This window comes from Epinephelus lanceolatus, chromosome 22 (assembly GCF_041903045.1).
Source record: "Epinephelus lanceolatus isolate andai-2023 chromosome 22, ASM4190304v1, whole genome shotgun sequence".
NCBI lineage: Eukaryota > Metazoa > Chordata > Actinopteri > Perciformes > Serranidae > Epinephelus > Epinephelus lanceolatus.
The window spans coordinates 25,265,538-25,288,628 of NC_135755.1; the positions used below are offsets into that span (position 1 = coordinate 25,265,538).

Here is a 23,091-nt window from a genome sequence, read left to right on the forward strand (position 1 = left end):
ATAACTATCCACATCAGATAACTCTGATGACATCATCACAATTTTCTGTTCACACGCTATAAAACTCCCTCCATAGCCATACAAGTCATTGTACTACTGCTTTGACAGGCAAAGTAGTTGGGGAGAACTGGGTTGGTTGCCACACTTTTTACTTTCATTTAAACCCCTCAATAACTGTATCCTTAGTAGATTCCCTTTTAATATGTAACAGAAGCCTGAAGTGTCAGGTAGGAATGGAGTGATCATTTTCATTGACATGCAACAACCCAACCAGCTCATACACTGAGAAAACATAAGCAGGAAATGTCATTCTTATAAGGGCATTTTTCATCCTAACATAAAAATACAAAGAACAAAACAAAGCAAAATATATGTGACGATCAACCCTGGGGAGAATGTGACAAGCATCTACAATGGTGATTTTTTTCTGCAAGCAACTAAGCAAGGAACCACATGTTGAAGCGTAAGAAAAAACTATTTAAACAAAAGCTGTCTCTTCATACTTTTTCATGGTGGAATTCTTTTGTTATAAGGTCATTGTGTAAAAGCCAGTAGGAGAAACACTGACGAGCTGGATATGTACATTTTGACATAAAAAACACTGAAAGTCCTCTCACCTCAATGCCAAGTGTCTTACTTCTGAAATGACCCTGTTGGTGACCTCTGACCCCAATTCTGAAAATTTCAGTACCAATATTTTTTTAACGGCGCCCTCTAGGGAGCAAGATCTGCTGTGCATTCCAGTACCCATTCTGCTATACTATAGAGTATGCCAGAAAAAGATTTAGTATGTCCCAATACATAGTATGTCAAAGGCATTATGCCAAAAATACCAGGATGTTCTAATACATCCGGACCAATTTTTCAGTATGCAAGCCGGCATGCTTTTCTGGCTTTTCTGGCTATTCTGACCCACAATCTTCTGCACAGCGGACGATACATCACATCGACTGACCTGCAAACAGATGACAGCTGACTGACAAGTCGCAATGGTGGATGACGGTGCATTCAAGTTGCTGACGACTAGACAAACTGCAATAATTGGAATATTGATTGTTCAAGTGAACAAAATAATCATAAATATTACAAACAACAACAGGACATAACTATAAAAATAACAACAACAGAAATCCTGCTGGAAGTAGCCATCAGAAGATGGGTACACTGTGGTTGTAAAGGGATGGACACGGTCAGCAACAATACTCAGGTAGGCTGTGGTGTTTAAACCATGCTCAGTTGGTACTAAGGGGCCCAAAGTGTGCCAAGAAAATATCCCCCACACCATTACACCACCACCAGCAGCCTGAACCGTTGATACAAGGCAGGATGGATCCATGCTTTCATGGTGTTTATGCCAAATTCTGACCCTATCATATGAATGTCGCAGCACAAATCCAGACTCATCAGACCAGGCAACGTTTTCCCAATCCTCTATTGTCCAGTTTTGGTGAGCCCGTGCAAACTGTAGCCTCAGTTTCCTGTTGTTAGCTGACAGGAGTGGCACCTGGTGTGGTCTTCTGCTGCTGTAGCCCATCTGCTTCAAGGTTGGACATGTTGTTGGTTCAGAGATGGTCTTCTGCAGACCTTGGTTGTAACCAGTGGTTATTTGAGTTCCTGTTGCCTTTCTATCATCTTGAACCAGTCTGGCCATTCTCCTCTGACCTCTGGCATCAACAAGAGAACATTCACCCAGAGAACTGCCGCTCACTGGATATTTTCTCGTCTTCAGACCATCCTCTGTAAACCGTAGAGATGGTTGTGAGTAAAAATCCCAGTAGATCAGCAGTTTCTGAAATACTCAGACTAGACCGTCTGGCACCAACAGCCATGCGATGTTCACAGTCACTTAAATCACCTTTCTTCCTCATCCTGATGCTCGGTTTGAACTTCAGCAGGTTGTCTTGACCATGTTGTAAAATGTGCTAACAACTCCACCAGTGTGTTATAAACCACTTTTTACTTATCAACGCTAAATAGCTGGGTTCAAATAATCTACCAAATATTAAATACATCAGACAGTAATGTAAAACCAGCAAACACATTGTTGCATATTTGAATTATCATCTTTATTTGTTTTATTATATACTTTGTGTTTTTACATAAAGAGACATATTTCTTTTACACATATAGATTATATGGTTAATTTGTATCTGTATATATGTACACCTTAAATAAATCTTACATCAACACCAAGAAAATAAAACATTTACAGTGCAATAATGTTCATTAGTAGTCAACTTTTACGGTTGCTTACCCTGGTAAACCACAATTGTTGATGCCAAGCTCACATGTTAAACCGCTTTGCCTTTTGATTTTTTCCGTTCTTTTTTTTTTTTCTTCTCACCATCCACGCTCTCACATAAAAACACCATAGGAACAAAAAAAGGTCTTGACGGGAAGGTTTTTCAGAATGAAAGTGCAGAGGTTCTGTATGAACATGTGACAACTGTGGTAGAAAATTATACCTCGACCTGCTAAAGCAATAGTTAGACATTTTGGGAAATAGTCATAGTAATTTTCCTACCAAGAGTTTTGCTGTGTTCACAAGAGAAGTCCATCGCTCCCCTCTTGTGGTATTCACAATCTTTGGGAGAGTATATTTTCTGCAAGCTCAGAGTCCATGAGCTGTGACGTACATGCTAATGATTCAAAATGGTGGAGGCCACGTAAGTTAATTTCTTGGTGGATGGTTGTTAATATATTGTCATTTTAGTCATATAGAGGTTTTTTTTGTCCAAGGAAAATCTCAATATTCCCAAAGGCCTCATCTTTTTCCTCTCTTACTATGCTTTTGCATGTCCTGTATTCGTTACCCACCTGCTAGCTTGCTTAGCATAAATTGCACACACAGGAAACAGGGGAAACAAGTAGCTTGGCCTCCTTGGCTTGCACATAACCCCATGTAAAACCATGTCATTTTTTGTTTTGAATAGATTAAAGAAACTAGATAAAACCTGTTAATTAGTGAGCTTTAGAGGGGATTTTGTTTCCGTCACATAGAGCCAGGCTAGCTAACGTTAGTTTCCAGTTTTGTAGCCTACTATGATAAGCTAACCAGACACTAGCTCTAGCTTCCTTTTTACTGCATTGACATGAATGTGTGGCATCCATACTGTCATCTAACTCTCAGCAAGAAAGCAAAAAAAAAAGAAAAAAGGTGCATTTCCCAGAGAGGTGTGAGTAGAAGCCAGAGGTGAGGTGTGATCATGTTAATGAGAGTGTGTGGGCGCTCTGAGGGAAGAGCTTAATGGCAAATGTGTGCAGGAGCATTTCACAAAGTACATGAGTCATCACAGAGGTTTTAAATTGACTCTTTGAATCTCTGGGTTGTGGAAATGTTCAAGGAGATGTACTACATGCGAGCACACCGCACAGTTACAGTTTAACATATGAGTTTGGTTGATGTGGGGATCGTTGTTTTCTTTGACCTGTGCATTAGCAATCTTTGCCAAACGTCAGAAAACAGTGGCAGCATCGATAACTCCTTCTCTTGTTGAAGTCAAAGAAACAATGTGGTGTTTAAAACCCTCATTTTCTTACCAGAACCTGAACGGGCCTGTTTATAGAGTAAAGTATGTTAACGAGATGTTGAGTCGTCTAAAAATAAATGCTCTTGAGTTTTCTTTTTGCTCAATAATACCATGATACTAAAGGGCCTTCGGCGTATCATCATCATTCCCATCCACTTTTACAAAAAAAGAAAATAAATAAAATACATGTGTGAACCATCTGGTTCTTGCAAAAAAAGGAGTGTATATTTACAAAGTAAAACCTATAAATTCTTGGTGTTTGTTTTTCTGAATGGATGCATAAAAGTGAACATATATAGTTGGTCTAAGCTCAGCTGTACAGTCAGTGGGTAACCAGCCCATAATCCTCGCATGCATTTTTCCTCACACATTCAGAGAATCTATTTACTATTATTTTACAGTTACTACGCTGCTGTACAGAGGCTGTGTTGAGGTAAAGCGGGTGTTTCTGGCCAGCTCTAACAGGAAGGGGTTACGGAGAAATGGTCGCCCACTTCTTTTCTTGTGGGGTGTGGGTGTGGGGGGGGTGGGGGGGGGGGCACGTCGGACAGGAAGGACAGCGAAGGACAGACGTATGGAGGGGGATGCGATTCTCGACGACGACACACACGGTATATTGCTGTTAAATTTGTGATTTCCACATTCTATGTAGCTTAAGGAGAAGTTGTGATTATGATTTCTATCTCCAGTATAAAACACAGTTTGGTGTATTTTTTTTTTTTTTTTTTGCAATTAGTTGCAAAATACTGGTAGTATAACCTCTAGTCATAGATAAATATAAGGAATGGTCATTGTGTGATGACTTCAAATGCAGATTGCACACATGCACACAAAAGCACCTTTGATTAGAAAAGAAATTGCACAAGTTTGATAGATATCATTGACCATACATCTTGACACTTTCTACATAGAGACTGAGCACTGGTTTGCATTAAGAAGTTATGAAACATGTTTGAAAAAGTGTACATTTTGGTATACAACTTCTTAAATGTCGATTGGTATTATTCACCTCCAAGTGTCTATTTTTTACATGCAGTTGACTCCTTGAAACTACGACCCCAGGAGCTTGACTAGCCGGTGAGTTGAGCCCAGTTCTACTGTGAACAAAGCACTACACATTGACTAATCTAAATCAACCATGACGCTTAAACACTGTTAAGTTATTTTTTCAAATGCATTATTTTGACATTGACTTCATTACGGAACTTTAATGAGCCTAAAGTACTCATGCCTTTTTTTTCCCCAACCAGTGAAAGATATTGAAGGCTAGCGTATATTTTGAGAGGCTAAACTTCAGTTAGGCGCTTTTTTTTTCTCTCTTGCCTTTGTCAGTCGGTGCGTGTGAAGCATGAAAAGTTCTGTACAATCAGAACGTGTGTTCATTGGTAAAAGAGGAGCAGATTGTCGAGATGGCTCTACATGAACTAATACTGCTACAGTACATCTAAGGCTACATCTATGTATTTCATGAAAATGAATCCAAACATTTAAAAAAAAAAAAAAAAAAATCCTCTGAAGAAACATTCAGTGGTGAAAAATGACATCCGGCAGGGGAGAGGGGAAGCTTAAACTCGTCATTCAGACTGAGCGCGTGATGAATTTGCAAATAAGAAATAACAAAGAAGAAGTTCGTCTGCCCGGCGAGAGTGTTTCATCCCTTGTTGCTCAGGTTGCTCAGAGTCTTTTCGCTCGATACCATCAGACGGGAAACACATTTCACCCACACAGTCTGCCATTTCCTCATCCACAAACTCCTATTCACTCTTGGCTACAGCGTCTTTTGTGTTCAAATATTCTCATAATTTCAGCTCAGCCACTGCATTTATTATCAAGAGTTTTATACAGTGCATCTCGTTTTCTTCCCCAAAGTTCACAGGAGGTCATTCTCCTCAACCTACCAGGCGTGGTCTTGATTCCAGCTTGTCTAGTGACACTAATGGCATGTATAATGCTTCTATATTTGGCTGATACACCTATAAACTCCCCCCCACCTGCCAATTAAATAATAATAATTATAATAATAAATAAAAATCCACTCAAGTTAGGCCTATGCTAAACCAGCCAAGCCAAAGTCTTGTGCCCTTGTTGGTGTCACCCCTCCCTGCCACCACCTATTAACTAAAAATATGTAGAGCCCATATTTTTTCATATTTTTTATATTTTCTTGTCCAGTCGTCCTTCTTCTTCTTTTATTCCTGGGGTAAAGGATCACAAGGGTCAGGTGAGAGCGATGGCAGACAAGAAGGATGGTCGTGTCGGTGGTGGTGGTTGTGGTGGTGATGAGGGATTTGGAAGTGGGTCCTCGAAGGTCCTCAGACGGACACCGGGCAGGTTATGACCTTGTCCTCCAGCATGACGCTGACCACCAGGAAGACGAAATACAGCATGAACATGATGAAACCCAGCAGCTTGCTCATGCGCCACTTGCAGGCGGCGATGGAGATGATGACGAAGAGGAGCATGATGAAGAGGAGCACGATGGCACAGAAGAGACCATTGGAGCTGACTTGCACCGGTTGCAGGTTCCTGAAAAGGGACCACAAGAGCCAGGGGAACGGCAGTCTGCGGATACACAAACACGCGTTACAGGCATTAAGCAGTTATGCTTTATGTAATTAGACTCAACAATGACTTGTTTTTCGTAATTTTGGCAAATTGTAAGGGGTCAATCCAAGTTAAAAATCATTTCCTGGCTAACAAGGATGCTGAGAATAATAAGCAGGCTTGTAAGGCTAGATGTTTTTGAGACAGTTTTCTCTGGTCAAGACTTGTTTTCCAGCTGATATCAGGTTGCTCACACTCAGCAGAGCATAACATAATGTTCACATAGATAGAATGACACTCAGTGAGGCACAGTGTGACAACGATACATGTGTAGCTCAGATTAAACAATATTAAATACCTGCAGCTTCATCTCTTACCTTTCTGCGGTGATGTAAGTGGGATTTTATCGGCACGTACCCACCATATCTACGCTGTCGTTATATCACAATTACACACTATGGGAAATATAATTAAAGCAAAATAGAAACTGGGAAACATCAATGCAAAAACTGCATCATGGGTATCTTTGGGGGTCTACTGGTAACCGCTTTCGTCCATTACGTATATAGCAAGCTGTGGAGGTGTACTGCAGTGTGTTTGCCTTATATTCAGACAGTTCTGTCAACTTGTTGCGCTCGTTTCCATCTTCATTTTGACATTGCATCCACTCTTACCGAGTTCTGTGGCGGAGGGGTGTTCGATTTAACTAACCAATCACTTGAGACTGACCGATCTGCCTGGCTCTAATGTCATTTTAAGTCGACAATGATGTGTAGCCGTGGCAACAGACTGGTTTTTCTGGGGTTTCAACAGTGGAGCAGAGCAAATTAAACCCAACTATAATGTCAGGCGATATTGAGAAGGCATGTCGATTACGAAGATCCTCGATGGCGGCGTCTATTACGTCTCTAGCGCTTGCCATTGTTGTACGATATTGAGCTTTTCAGCAGGTGCATACCAGATTTCACTGCAAGCGTTGTATCCCAATGATAAACGAAATGGCGCCATGATTTCTCCTCTTTCAATCTCCTTGTAGTGTTTCAGGAAATAGCCATATGCTTGCGCTGACACTCCCGCCTACTTGTGTTTTATATTTTACCGACTAACTTTGGTAGTCTTATTTCCGCAAGCGTTTTTTTTTCTGGCATATGTATGGCTTTAAAAACAGCACAGACTCAAATTGTGCTTGGATACCGTACCCAACAGTAATGTCGAAGATGTTGGAGCCTACGGAGCTGGATACAGCCATATCCCCCAGCCCCTTGCGTGCCACAATAACACTGGTGATGAGGTCAGGGATGGAGGTTCCAGCTGCTAATATAGTCAGGCCCATAATCTCCTCTGTAATCCCAATGGTCTCTCCAACCTGCAAAAAAGAAAAAAAAGGAAACTAAGCTTTGGGGTAAATAAAACCTAATCTTTTGTTCTAGCTATTTTTAATTTCGTCGTGATGCTTGGGAGCTGATAGAGGTGACAAAACTCCGGCTCTGACAGTCTCTTTGTTTTGAATAAGACAGCTGTAATTATTTATGAGTGGGTGGATTGTAGAATATGGTTTTATCTTAAATGTCAAAGATGGGAAATGGAGAGAAAAGACGACTGCGTCTTCCCTTTGTCTTTTTGACAAGGATTATGCTTATGTTAGGATTTTACAATGCTCTGGGACTGCTGTCATGATCACATTCTGCAGCACACAATTATTTTTACAATGTCATGTCCTCGGGAGTCTCTGCGTACCTGGTGAGCCCACCACACCATTAGGTAGGAGAAGCCCGCAATCCAGGCGATGGCACCCAGGAAGGTGATGGGGAAGAACTTTTTTGATGCCTGAAAGAGAAAGAACAGAGAGCGAATTTTGGATTTAGCAGCAAACACACAAATACAGACACTTATCCATCTAAAACGCCTTGAGAATGAGAACTCTGTCTCACACACCGTCTTTCTGACGTCAGGCAGCGTCAGCCACAGGGGAAGGACAATAGGCATGATTAAGAGGTAGGTGAAGCGCTTGCGGTTGGACTCGGGCCAGGACAGGCTCAGAGGCTGGTCCTCCTCCTCCTCATCCTCCGCCTGTGAAGAGACACCAATGAACAGTAACAGGGAAAAGGAGTTAAAGGTTACAAAACATTCATCTGAATAGGTAGTAACACTTAAAACAGTAAGCCATGTCATATTTGGGTGTCCGCATAACATGAGAGTAATCAGCAGGGGTCTCGTTTATAAAACAGTGCATAGGATACTTAAAGTGTATGTGTGCAATTTCTTCTCATATAAATCCCCCCCAAAACTTGGAATTATTGGCATGTGGATTGTAAGCTGACCAAACGTCCTCTTTTGCCCGGACATGTCCACTTTTCACGTCCCGTCCGGGGCGTCCGGGGCATCCGGGGGGTTTTTATAAACTGATGATAATGTCTGGTTTTCCGTGTGTTTGTGTGTGTGTTAGAGTGCGGCACGGGCAGCATACTTCTGTCCAAACCCGAACCGAGCCCGACATTATTTAATTACTAAAGCACTGAGTTTGTGTCACACAGTTGTTACGGTTACAGGCTATTTAACAGGCCGGGCGTGCGCCGTGGGTGCTCAGCTGCGGAGAGGGAGACCTCCGTGTTTGAGACGGGAGCGGGAGGCGGGAGGTCCGACGCTTCCAGCGAGGGGAGAGGGAGAAATAAAACAAAATAAGATAAAATAGGAAAAACCTGTCTCCCTCTTTTATTTTATTTTCAGCATTTAATCAAGGCGGAGGCGGGCGGCTGGAGGTCCGAGACTTCCAGAGAGTGGAGAGGTAGAAACAAACAGCCAGTGTGTGTCTGTGTGTGTTATGTTCAGGTGTTGTCACGTAAATAACAGTGCCCAAGCAATAAACAGGACAGACAATAGGATTTTATTTATTTTTACACCACATTTTCACTGAAAGTTGACCGAATCCGACCCAAGCCCGAATACAATTTATACATTTTTGACCAAACCCATCGGGTACCGTAGGGCTCGGATCGCGACACTCTAGTGTGTGTATGTGTCCCCTATTGGGGCCTATCTGAATTTCTGTCTTTGAGAGATATCATTTTGTAATATAACTGAATTTTCTATCATACATATAAATTTTAAATATATTAAAATTATAAGGCATCTTTGAGTAAACTGCGAGTATCATTTAAGTAGGCTATCTCGTGGCCGGCTGAGTGTCCTCTTTTTTGTAAATCAAAATATGGTCACCCTAGTGGCCTAGTTGCCCACCACACACCTACATTCAACCATGAATGAATGGTAATGTTGATGCATAAAAATAAGCCTGATGATCACTGGTTCTTAACGGTGAATCATGGTAACAACAGAGGCACATTCACACCAGGATAGTCCGGGGGGTCTTGGTTCGAAGAATTTCCGTAACTTTCACACTGCATTTTTTAAACCAGACTAAACAGCCTTGACAATGTCACGCAGTTACAGTTTTAACAGCTGCTCGTTTGGGGGGCGGAATTGCCCGAAACAACCACTGACCAGGAAGAAAAATAAAGCATCAGAAAGAAGAAAACCCGGCTCACCGATTGGCCAGGACTGAAAACACAAATCCATCCTCTTCAGCCGGCTTGGTTGCCACAAAAACACCAAGTACCAAAATGCAATGCGCTCTACGTCACTTCCTCTCTTTGGTTCACTTCCTCTCTTTGGTTCGCTGGATAGACCGTTTGCATTTCCCACTTTAAGCGAACTGCACCAGGGACACCGAAGTACTCGTTTGAGGACACTGGGACTTTATCATTGTATCAATGCAGCGTGGCTAATTAGGTGCGACAGACTGTTCCAAAAAATTCATCCAGAGCTACAAACTAAACAAATCACAAGGCTTTTAGCTTATAGCGATTTTACACACACACACACACGCACACACACTCACACTCACACACACAGAAAAACTGTCTGTAAACATATCTTGGTGAGATACGCACAATATTAGACGCTAATTTTGAAAACTACTGACACTCAATGTGTCAGTAGTTTGCAATGTTTTGATGCTATTTGGCTGTGGTGTGCTCCACAGCTGACCAAGAGTATCAGCAGCATACAGTCTGACCCTCTCCTCTCCTCTGCACTCTGGGAGAGGAATGTGATGGTGCGACAGCGCTGATGAAATACTGAGCAGAGTTTGACTTGAGATTTGAGTCGGCTTATAGTCTTTGCATTTAAAGGTGCTTATGGAAGAGTTACGGCTCAGTAGCACAACTAACACTGCTAGATTCAACGTTAATGATAAAGTGGCTCTGTAAGAAATGCGTGGGAGACTTCCATATGCATAATGATTTCTCTCACATTTAACTTCAGCCTGGCTTCAATGCACCACCTTACCACCTGCGTCACCAATCCTGTCTTCAAAATGTTCAAACCCATGGATCAAAGTTTGTGTACAGGTGTGTACTTTCTCCCATCAAGTGTTTTTTATTAGATTCCAACTTTTGTGTGGATTACAACCCAAGTGTCTACTTTAGCTTAATAACTTGTCTCAATGGGACACACCTCCCCATAGCAACTATCCAGAGACGTAGGCAGCACTCTTGCAACACCTCAGGGGGGAAAAGACAGCACAGAGGTCTGCACAAATTGATGGCAGGACCTGGAAGTGCATGTGCCTTTGCTCTGCGGTGACCTTAAGACAGAGGAGTCTGATGACTGTGATTTGGGAGATTGCATCGAGCCTGAAGGGCCCGTGCCTCTCCAGTCATCAGGGGCTCATCACTGCTGACTGCTGATGCTGGCTGCCCTGGCAGACCCCTGGGGTCTGATTGGACCTGCCACTGGAATGCCAAGTGAGCCAAAGACTGTCACCTCACTGCTGATCAGTGTCAAATGAGCTGTCACTGTCCGAAGATGACACATGCAGAGGCGCTAGCAACAAAGACAACTAGATCATCTTTTCATTTATGGCGTTTGTGCTTACCGCTGCAAAAGGACACTCCTCAATTAAAAATTCTAGTACTTGTAAACTTTAATGGTTCAACAACAAAGCCTTCTGAGAGCGGAAACATGTCTTGGGTCCCTTTGTATCCAATTATACAGGATGCTGAGGAGCCATGGGGACCTGCGGAGAACAGGTCCGCACATGCAGATCTGAGCAGAACACACTGATGACCTAGAATTTGTCTCTTGCCCTTTTGAGAGTGACGTTAGCCAAGGTGTAAGAAAAAAAAAAAAAAACAGGCAACAAAGAGGTGCAGAAAACATAGACCAGGCACAGAGGCATACAACAGGGCAGATGTTGATAACAGATGTTGCTCAGTAAATAATAATTTCCTCAAGAAAATCATTTAACAGCTTCAATCACATCAGCTGAACATGCCCGCAGAGCAGAGCAAGAATCTTTCAAGATGGCTCCTGCACGAATCATGAATCATATGGAGCTTATCCTGCTGTGACAGCTACTGCTGTTGAGTATTGCCTGGTAACCTTGGTAATCAGAGCTGCCAAACAAAAGGCAGCGCTTGCATCACTTATGCTCAGCATTCTGATTTCTCCTCCTCTCCATATCCAGATGGCTGCATTGTTGTCTGTTGAAAGGCCTTAAACCAAAAACCTGAGGCTTCAGTAAGATCAATTATGAACCAAATCCACTGCTTTTTACAGATGTAAAGATATGAGAGGTTTTCATCGGTGTTACTATGTGTGTGTGTGTGTGTGTGTGTGTATGCAGGATAATAATAGCAACGACAGCTTCTTCATAAGTGTTGCATTGTACTGCAGTTTGCCCAGCAGCTTTTTCATGGATATGTTGACTGCATGCAGGTGACTGTTTCTGGCTGACACTGCACACTGTGCGTCTGTCATTTGTCTATTTATGCTTTACTTGCTTTCTCTGCTAAAGTACCCCATAGAGATGGTGCTCCCTTCTCTGAGTTGGTTCCCAAATGCCAGCCCCTTGGGGGCCTTTCCTGCCCTGTGGTGCCTCAGTTGGCAACACTGCCAACTCTGAGCTTAAAGGCACTGACTTTTACCAGGCACCACAGAGCTGCAAGGGGAGGCGTGACATTTGCTATTTCTTTTTTTCCTTCCCCGAGGGAAACGTGTGCACTGGCACCTGGTGTGAGGCAACAAAGCTACAAGAGTTGAAATGGTCACAAAAAGTGTAAGCACATAAGCACGGCTGCAAAAGAGGCTGCGCCCTGATGCATTTGCATCACTTTGTTGATCCAACTTTTAATAGGGGGGGCAGAATGCAGCCACTTACATCAAATTACCTTTCTTTTCTTACACTTGTCCAATCCTCTCTCTGAATATGTTCATGGTAATCACACAGCACAGGTGCAACAGCTGCGGTGGTGTGCATATCAGCATCTGCTATTTGGATTTTTTTAGACATAGAGGCTCCATCTGGATATAATACTCTGCCATTATTTAGTGAGAAGGAAAGATATTCAAATCTGATGTTACTTCTTCCCCGAAACAAACATGATGCACAGTGTTTCCCCCAAATGGTTTTAGTTGTGATAGAGGTCGAGATGAGTCACAACTTCCTGTTGGTTATAATTTACTTTAGGTCTCCAGTATTTTATTTAAAGAAGTGGCTACAGAAGCTTTACACTCTCATAAATATTTAACGTGTGCTGAAAGTAGAAAATCCTGAATATATTTTTAACGGAAGCACAATTTGCTGCGAGTCAAACCCTGAATGTGCTCACTGTTCAACTTAACAAGAAAAGAGCATTGAAAAATTAGAACTGGGTGAATGTTTATTTTGAAATATTGAATTTATGAAAAATAAATTCTTAAATTCTTTAATTTCTGCTGTTTGGGGGTGTATTGCAGTGTATGATCAATTTCGTCAGCACAGCTCTGAAAAGGTTTCAACAGCAGGAAAGGGAGTCAGGAAATTGTCCTAGAAGTCTGCTGCAGATTTGTAATGTGACCTTGACTATCCCCCTATTCCCCAGTCTTGGTTGCCAAGGCATCCAGGAGGAATTGAACAATTAGTATGACGGTGCCTCTGGCGGCTTATGAAGGTGTGAGCTGTTTCTAGCTACTTCCTGGCTGACAAAGACAGGTGCACTGTGGGACACACCTCTAAAAATAGCAGCATGTGGGATTCAGGCACGCCAATAAGCGGATAACCAGATCTCCCAAATTCAGTGAATCACCATCTGGAAAAGGTGTTTCTAAGTTTCGAGGTGAGTCTAAAATTTTTTCTTACGCTTGCTTTATTTTTACAGGCGCAAATATTTTCATCTTTGAAGGAGTGATGGCAGTTTTATCTGTAAAGACTATTATTAACCTAAGAGTGAGAGATCAATCTGAGAACAACTTGGTGCAGTGGAACAGATCAATACACACATGGTCATGTTGCAAGGCAGGGCTCATCTTAAGCAGTTTCTTGTGCAGTCTATTCTGAGAGCCTCCTATATGCCTCCACTCCAGCCTGCTGTATTTATAGACTACTGTATCTTACCTCAGAGGAATGCTGTACAAAGTGCTACATCTTTTTTTTAGGTGCAGGAAGATCTTACTTTTTACTCTGAATACTTTGGATACTAGAGCAATGTTTTCAAAGACTGGGGACTAGGACTCTGCAATATTAACAATCCCTATAGTTTTGTGGAGACTTTTGAATGCAAAACTACTGGTCACTACTGCTCAAAAAAATAAATATAAAATAATATGGTGGTGTTGTCGCTTAACCTGCATTAGAGTCACCCATATAACAGTTAATTATTCAGAAAATTAGTTTTAGGCCTTGATAAAAAAAAATGCATGTGTAAATGTGTAGAGCTGATATTTTAAATAATAAGTGAAAAATAATTTTGATGGCCATACTGAGGACATAGATTTATAAGAAAAAGAAGAAGCAAAGGTATATACAATTGAACCCAACTAATTAACTAAAAACAATGGCTCATTTAAAGTTAAAATCCTGAGATTTTCACCATCTCAAGCTCACTTTTTTTTAGCTATTTATGGCTGGCTATGGCCATTAAATGTATTTACACCCACTAGTTCACATCTTTAAATAGCAGTATGCACTGTCAGTGGAGAGTTCACCACTGCTGCACTAGATTCAAATGGCATGCACAAGGGATTCACAGGAAACCAAGCATGCACGTACTGGAGGAAAGAGCCGACTCTTGTCTTCCAAAATTCACCTATGTCATGAAATAATGGCAGAAAAAAAACCCAGAACAGCCAGTCCTGGGCATTTTTAAAGGGAAACACAGTGTGTTTGTGTTTGTGTTTGTGTGTGTGTGTGTGTGTGGGGGGGGGGGGGGGGGGGGGGGGGGGGGCAATATAGGAATAAAGTTACACAAGTTGCTCAGCTTTAAGTAGCTGCTCACACTGCATTTTTTGCCATCAGTGATCGACAGAACTCTGGGACTGAAGACGAGCCCACACTACAAGATTTTTCAAATCTGTTTTCAAACATGAACTCTCTTAAACTTAAGCAAACAAACATGGTGGATGAGAGGCAGGAACACCAAGCTGTCAGTTTTTGGCTACTTTTAACAAAAAAATCACCAACAAAAAAGTTTAAAAATATGGATTAGATCATGAGGACAAGCGTGAACATGGCCTGTACATATTCCAACGTGAGATGGAGGTAAGAAAATTCTGAGTTGAATCCCGTTTCATATCGCATTAAAACCATACACTATATAAAATAATGGACGTAGCTACTGTGACGTCACCAACTAATTTGTGGACTCCCGCTGTGAGCGTTTCGGTCGTCACCATCTTGGTTGTTTGGAGCCAAAGAGACCATGTTTGGACGAGTGGATAGAGCTGTGGATGAGCAAGGGGATCTGATGCAAAGACCGTGGTGGCCTCGAAGACAGCCTGTCAATCATGTGGCCATGCCATTAAGTATGCCTAACTCTGGGCCTTAATAAAATTTAAACAGATGAGTTATATAAAAATCCCCCCCCCCCCCCCCCCCCATACAGTTGTCATGAATGTTGAAATTAGCTATAGAGACCAAAAGTGTTTTTAGTACCAGGCCACTTATAAGTTGGGCATTTTAGCATGGGGCTCAATGGGGATTGACTCTCCAGCCTCAAGTGGCCATTTGATGAATTACAGTTTTTGGCACTTTCGCATTGGCTTAATTTTTCAGCCTCAGAGGTTGCTGCTCTATTAAAACTCTCTGAGACATGAAGGACCTCCAGCGATCCTCTGGGACTTCCAAGCAGGTCAGTGGATGTAAAAAATACCCTTAACCTCACACCTAGAAATCTGGCAAGATAATCGTTAGAACCGTCAACAAATCTGAGCATTGCTGACGATTGTCATAAGGAGTGGAATCAGGCCAAAAACAAAGTTAAAAATACTTTTCTGCTTCATGGCTGCAGGATTCAGTCTGTCCTGGGGTTACTCTTGGTCAGTGAAACGAGTGAGAATCCAGCAGGATGACCGACACGCCTGTTTTCTCTGTCTGCTTCCCTCTCAGCGTGCGACTTTGAATTGCTGCCCTCTTGCCCCAGGACCGTCTGCTGGCCTGGCGGGTCGCTGTATCCCACCATCATCGCTCATGCCAGCACAACTTCTGCAGGTGCCATTCTGAGGCCTGGCTGTATGTCAAAGACTGTGTGTGTGTGCGTGTTGAGGCGTGTGTGTGCGTGTTGAGGCATGTGTGCGAGTGTGTTCACTTCGAGCACCCAGCGGCGGGCAGCAGCAGGTGAGTGAGGAGTGTGATTACAGAACTCAGTGGGAGGAGGCGGGTCTTTGGCAGGTCTGGCTGAAGATGGAGGAACTCGCGCGAGTGCATGCTGGGAAATTATCAGCAGTAGTGACCTGTGCCATAGTCAATGCAACCTTTGCATCAATCACATTCAAGGTGGAACACAGACACAGACGAGAGGCATAAAATATCCACAAATGGTTCTCAAACGTTAATATCTGTCTCAGGTTTTCCTGCTTTGTCATAACACGACGTGTTAATTGGATATGGGATATTTTTGTTTTGTCTTGTCTGTATGCACTGTGATTTCTTACCGTCTCCCCCTCTTGACCTGCTGTTCCGTTCATGGGTGGTGTCACTTCCACTTCCACGCTGGAGCTGTTTGGAAGGTTCTTATCTGTGGGAAGTTTAAAGGATAATTAAAATGAGCAGTGTTTAAAGGAAATAAAGCCGGCATCGCCTCAAATGGACATGAGAGTGTCACCTATGACCCACTATAAGTGTGTAGCAGTGTATTTATCTGCAGACTGTGCCCTCTGCCTGTATTTTCTCTCAGTCGTGTACTCCCACAGCACTCAGGTGAGGTCGGGGCTTTACTTCAAAGTAGCGGCCAGGTGCCCAACTGTAATCAAGAGGCATCCGAGAGACAAAGTGCTAAAATAATGCAAATATAATGAGGCGAAACACCAAATGAGAGTGAGTCTGTGGTCTGCTTTTACTTTCACTTTCGCAGGCAAGTGTGTTTACGAACAGTACCCAACAATCATGCATAGTATACATTTTGAGTCTATCTTTTTTCAATTGTTTTCAGTGAGGACAGAATGTATGTGGCCACCACCTAGAGAAAAAACACTGCACCCAACGTCCCTGGCTTTTTTTAAATGTGGCCACTGAGAGCACTTCCGAGTTGAAACTCTGAACTTCTCAGACAGGTATCGGCGTTGTCAGTGCTGCTCCTCACAACAGAGACAAAAGAGCCAATTTGTGGGAGGAGCTGACCACTGGATGTTGCTGGTAGTTGTGAATTTACATCTGGCGCCCCCAAGGGGGGGATATTAGAACTGCTGCCTCCTGGCAAAAATAATTGGAGGTTTATCTAAAGCCCTGTTTCCACTGAGCAGTACGGTACAGTTCAGTTCAGTTTGGTACGCTTTTTTCTGTTTCCACTGTGAAAAGTTGTGGATTGTACCAATGGAACTTCTCCATACCGTCCCCATTTTTGGTCCCCCCTCTGTTGGGGTACCTAGCACACAGATCTGGTACTAAAAGGTGGAGCTGTGAACACTGCAGTCTGTTGACTGGTCAATAGCGGACACTCACTCTTGCTAAAGGCTGAGTTATGGCTGGTTTTGAAGCTTTTATAACCACTGGTCATACCATGGAGAGTTTTATTAGTAAACTGTAACTATAAAATGAAATGACGTTTCACAGAAAAGTCACAGAAAAAATAAATTCACTGGGCCGACTGCCGGCAACTTTTAAGGTGGAACGTTGACTTGTAATGTTACTCAATGCATGAGCTGACGATGTGAATCCATCAACACACCTTAAGTTTCACTTTAACAACTTTGACCATTACTTTAGTTTTTATATGACATACACTTCTAGTAATGAGTGAAGCGTTTATATGTATTAATTTCGACCAGATTATGTGAACTGCATATATTCTAATCCTCAATTGGAGGAAAAAAAAAAAAAGCATCGCCAGTGGGCTCCGGCAACACTAAATCCCTGAGCTTGCCTTAGAGGAGGTAAATGCACAAACTTCCTATTTTTTTAAATATCCCATGGAGACTCTCATTGCAGCCTGTTTTATTTTGTTCTGAAAATGTCGGCATGCAGCCTTGTTCTGTGGACGATAAACGCGGCGCAGACTGATAAAGGAGAAAATGCAGTGAGTGCTGGAAGGAGCAGTGAGTGACAACAATCCCACCCACATTAAAGAGTCCTCTTTGCAGTGGAAACCCTAGGGTCTAGGTACCATATCTGAAGGTGACTTTTGGTTCCACAGGTACCATACAGAAAGTGTTTGGCAGAAACAGGGCTTTACCGTCTTTAAGAGACTGTGGGGTGCTCATTCTGTAAGCCAGCAGTGAAGGTAGTGGTACCTTGTTTACCTAGATAACCTAAATCCATTGGTACCAACCATGTTGGCATAGCTTGTCGGGAAGCAGGTGCAACACTCCAAACTCCACACTCCAAATTTAGGCTAACGTTTGGTGAGGGAACAATTACCATGGTCATTTTCAAAGGGGTCCCTTGAACTCTCACCTCGAGATATCTGAATAAAAATGGGTTCTATGGGTGCCCATTTGTCTCCACTAAACTTGAGAAGGCTTGTTCCTTGTAAATGTTTTGTTCCTTATAATCAATGATCTTCAAATTAGCTGTACATTTGTCTTTTTAAAGAAAAGGACAACCAGCCTATCTGACGGACAGTGAATCTCCGAACACATGTAAAGATACAAATCACATTAAAACAGGATTATTGTGGAACTCAAAATGTTGACTGTATCAGCATTAGTTTATGCATATAGATAATCAGTAATGTTTACTGTAAAATAAGAAACCAAAGTATATCAGTCTAAAATTCCTTAACTCGGTTATTTCAGGCTTTTGCTTTAGTTTGTTACCTCAAGATTTTCAGTGGCTCCATTTGGCTATCACTTCTTTAGAGAGGAGAATTCCCCTCACAGGTGTAAAACAATGACAGCAAGGTAAATCCTGATCCGAATCACAGACTCACTTTAACAGAGAATGTGATGATTAAAAAGTGTAGTTTATTTACGAATCATTCCGTGTATGAGTAAGTATGTGCACGTCTAAAGCTGTTACTGCAACCCGTCTCCCTCATCATCTCCTGCTGGCTGATATGACTCCATTTCATTTGAGGCCAGACTTGCTTAACAGCCCTTATTAAAATACAAAGAGCCGAAAGCCGTGTAATCAGATGATAAAACTATAATTGCCGTGGAAATTGCTTTAATCCAAGTGTGGTTGTGACACAATTAGAAAAGATTCTCAGATAGATAATGTGACTTGATACCACTGTCGTCCAGCACATGACATCACTCCCTCGCTGTGATGCTGTAATGTTACAGATAAAGACGGAGCGTAGTCACATGCGTCATACACTAAACTACGCTGAGAGTAAAACTTATTTCACTACAGACGTCAATTTAAGATATGTGAGGCCTGGAAAGTAAATTGTGCTGCGACGATTACCAGTCATGCATTTTGATTAAGATGGTAATATGTTAATGTGGCGCTGTTAGCATAATTTTGCCTTGTTGATAAACATCTAGGCCTCGCTTTAATTCTGCTGCTCTGACAGCATTGTGGCCATGAAAGTGCTTCCTCGGCCCCCTGTTTATCCTTTGGTACGATGCTCTTTGAAGAGAAAAACACACATAAATTACACTTGGCAGTGACTGTGATTGATTTAAATACTGCTTGAAGACAACACTTGCAATCAGTTTGGCAGTTCTTGATAATGTCATGCTTATTTAACATCGGATGTGATGCTCATTAACTATTTCAGTGGCCAATCCTGATGACTAATATGAGGAATATTAAACCAGATAATGCATATTCATGCAACAGCTAAGTGATCTTTGTGAATAATCTAATTAAAGGTCCAGGACATATTGGCAGACATGAAATAAAATACAATAAATATATTTTCTTTAGTGTAAAATCACCTGAAAATAAAAAACACTGTGTTTTTATTACCTCAGAATGTGGCTTATATCTACATAGGAAACGGGTCCTCATTTACGGAGATAGCCATCTTGCATGGCCATTATTCTACAGTAGCCCAGAACAGACAAACCAAACACTGGCTCTAGAGATGGCCATTCCCATTTTCATGTCAGCCACCGTAGTAAGAAGACCATCTCTGACAAACAGCATTGGGAAAACCCTGATTTTTACCATGAAACTGCTTTAGTCAGCGCTTTTACCGGTTTAAATCACCGTGTCCGTTTGTTTTGGACAGGAAGAGAGCTCTGTGGATAATTCAGCTCCCGGTCAAAACCTCCCGAACGTCAGAATCTTCAGTTATCAGAGAAAAAAGTTGAGCACATATTAGCAGGTGGTAAGCAAGCCGCCTGTCATGACACACCAAACAGCGCTGCTTTATTCAGTGTTTTTACAGGTTTTAATGACCAGTCCGTTTGTTTTTCAGAAAGAAGAGACCTCTGCAGATAATTTGGCTCCCGGACAATGAACACTGAATTTTAACTGGGGGAGGCCAGACGCCACTAAATTCCCCTAAATCGTATAAAGTGAGCCTTTGAAGGAAAAGTTTAACATTTTAGGGAATATGCGTATTTCCTTTTTTGCTTAGAGCGAGATTAAAAGATTGACACCACTCTTTTATTTGTAAAGTTGAAATGAAGCCACAGCTAGCTGTTCGTGAGCTTAGCTTAGCATAAAAAGTGGAATTTGTACAACCACACTGATTACCTTTAAGGTAGCTGCTAGTTAGTTCTGGACAGAGCCGCGCGAGCTGTTTCCCCATTTCTCATTTTTATGCTATGCTATGCTAACCTGCTGCTGGTTCAAATTTATACAAATCCAAACTACTTCCTTCTCATCTAAGGAGCGTTACAGAGCTTTTTACCTGAACGGCTTGCCACTCCATTGGCCTTCTCGCTGTCCTCCACTTGGCATTTCTTTTTAGCGATCTTGTGAAGGATGGATGCCTTCTCTCGGAATTTCCCTGTAACAGAATCACCACAGTGGTTAAAACACAGAACAGGGAGCTGCACTCCGCAGCATCTTCATAGCCTCTCCGCCTCGTCCCAGTCTGAGCTCCTTCGTTGTCACCTTTGACCCCAGACGGGTCACATTTCAAAAGCACAGTGCATACAGGGTGGCGGCTTCACACAAAACTGCATTGAGAGTCAATATGACATAGCATATCATATACTGATGATCCTGCAATGTCCTGGGTCCTTGGTGGAGGCAAAGCCAGCGGGGAGAGAATCTCTTGTGAAGATATCTGCCTTCTGGAGGTCAGATTCACTCCTGTTCACTTCAGTTCTCATATGAGATCAGAAACCCACAAGAGATGTCAGAGGCTAGCGGGGAACGAAAAGCAACCAAAGGTTTCGCTGGGGACAGCATGACAAATGTGCAGGTTTAAGACAAAGAATTCAAATATTTGAACAGAAAGCATCAGATTGTATTATTATAGGCCTTCTCTTTTTTTAGCTTGACTTGTATTGGAGTAGTTTTAGGTACAGTAGCTGTGTGCAGCGCCCCAGACAAAGAGAAACACTGTAGCATGCAAGAGACATCTGCTGGTGAGAGCATTGAATCAATACTTAAAAATCACTGGTGGTGATAAAGATATTTTTTGCTGATAACATTTATTGATTGAATAACACTGGAAAGATGATGCTGTGAGTAGACTTAATTGAACCCAGTCATCAATTGAAAAACCTTGTGTCTTGCATAAGCAGTGTGCCCTCTTGACATTACAAATAAAGGCTCGTGCAAGGCAATTCTGCTCATGTTGTAATGACTGGCGAAGACCAGCCACTGGGCCGTGGGACAATAACTTTCCATGGAATCCCAATGGCCCGAAATCCCCAAATGACACACGTAGGGACAACAATACACCACCAGGAGAAATATGACTCAAATGCACTAAACTCTTGTAGTGCAGTTTTTTTTATGTTCCCATGTAATACAAATGAGATGAATTCAGAATAAATTTTGTCTAATCTATCATATGCTTTTGGTGGAAAACCTATCCGTAAATAATCTCACTGACTTCCTGTGCATGTCAGTTTTTGCATGCATGTCCCAATCAGCCTTTTGTAATCAATGGGAAAGATTTTTTTTTTTTCATTTTGAGAGGGCATGGCTGATTTGTCAGTGCTTGACACAGTGACGCGTCGATACGTATTCCACCCAACCATGTCAACACTGTCTGTGACCTTCTGGCAAAATCATTAACCACCCTAAGTCACCGCCGGCCTTCCTCCCGTCCCCTCTATCTCACTCTGCATTTCTCCATCGCTCCCATTTTTCTCACTCATCTGTCTTTTTCAAACACCTTCCCTCTCTCACTCTGCCTTTTCATCGTTAGCAACGCACAGCCCCTCCCCGCCTCTCTCTCTCTCACGTTCAGACACACACACATGCGCACAAACACACATGTACTGGACATTTTCACGAGACGGCATCACACATTCCACTGCCTTGATATCACTCACCTTAGGCTGACACTGTCAGTGGGTTGTGTTTGGCAGTTTGCATTCGTGTGTGTTTGTTTGCACAAATGTGGGTGGTAGATCATTGTCTCTGCTTGATTATACAAGCAGCAGGGTTGGGCATTTTGAAGAATTTCAAAAGGAAATTGTTGCCATTAATAATTTGATGGGAAAGGAATGTTGAAGAAAAACACATGGGATTCAGCACTAGTTCCACAAATATTTCCTCAGAGACCTATACAGGCAGAGAACAGTTACCATAGAAGCAGAGAAGCGGAGAGGATTCAGAGTTGTAAGGCTGACCTGCAAACTGCATAACAGATAAGAAAATTGAAATGCTTTTTATTTGAATGACAAAATAATTGGCATAAAACCCATAGTATCTAAATACAGATACTGCACTCTGCTTTTGGGTAAATGCAAAACTCCATGAATCTCAGCTTCCTTGTCCATTTGAACCATTTATTTTTTCTTTTTTAATAAATAAAATAAACTTCATTTTGATTATTTACAGTCTGAAGCTTACAGGAATAAAAGACACGTCTTTTTGTCTGTCTACTATTAAAGGGACACTTCACTGATTTATAGCAAGGTCTGCATCACTGAGGTGTGGGGAGTGTGTGCAAATGAACAGTGTTAAGGCGCCCCCCATGTCGGCAGCTCCGGGAACTCCCTGCCCTTGTTGCGTGATGTTTAATGTGTCATTTTGGATCATCAGTGAAACGTTTCGTGCCATTAAGTGTTGTACACAAGACCACCTAAACCGAGACCAAGTCATGACAAAGGTTAGGGTGTATCGAAACTGAGACAAGACCAAGATTTTAAAGTGTTAAGACAAAGTCAAGACCAGGCCCAGACCGGTGCGAGTTCCACACTGCATGACACACTTATGATATAATGTGGAACATGGAAATCATAGGCACTCCTCAATTTCTCAGCATTCACCTCTTCCATTGCCATACTGTATGTGCGTACAAAGCAGTGTACCACAAGAAAAGATCAAAAGACTTCGAAGAGATTTTTAGCTGGTGGATGGGCGGGGAGCTCTGGGTGCTGGTGGCACAGATGGCACCTTAACACCATTTATCTGTACCCCACCTTGATGACACAGACCTGGTTGAAAGTTGGCAAAGTATAT

At 42.2% G+C, this 23,091-nt stretch overlaps 1 protein-coding gene across 8 annotated transcripts in view; it reads right to left on the minus strand.

Moving 5' to 3' along the window:
- Positions 1-2,044: 2,044 nt before the first annotated feature.
- The window catches only part of slc24a2a (solute carrier family 24 member 2a), a 60,409-nt gene continuing 39,362 nt past the window's right edge, over positions 2,045-23,091 (minus strand). For all 8 annotated transcript variants that reach the window (XM_033609660.2, XM_033609656.2, XM_078164216.1 and 5 more), the window contains 6 exons: positions 20,354-20,452; positions 16,044-16,126; positions 8,010-8,144; positions 7,812-7,901; positions 7,274-7,440; positions 2,045-6,092 (listed from right to left, as the gene is read on the minus strand). In XM_033609660.2, coding sequence (XP_033465551.1) covers positions 5,843-6,092; positions 7,274-7,440; positions 7,812-7,901; positions 8,010-8,144; positions 16,044-16,126; positions 20,354-20,452 — 824 coding nt within the window. In that variant the 3' untranslated portion in view covers positions 2,045-5,842. The remainder of the gene's footprint in view (positions 6,093-7,273; positions 7,441-7,811; positions 7,902-8,009; positions 8,145-16,043; positions 16,127-20,353; positions 20,453-23,091) is intronic.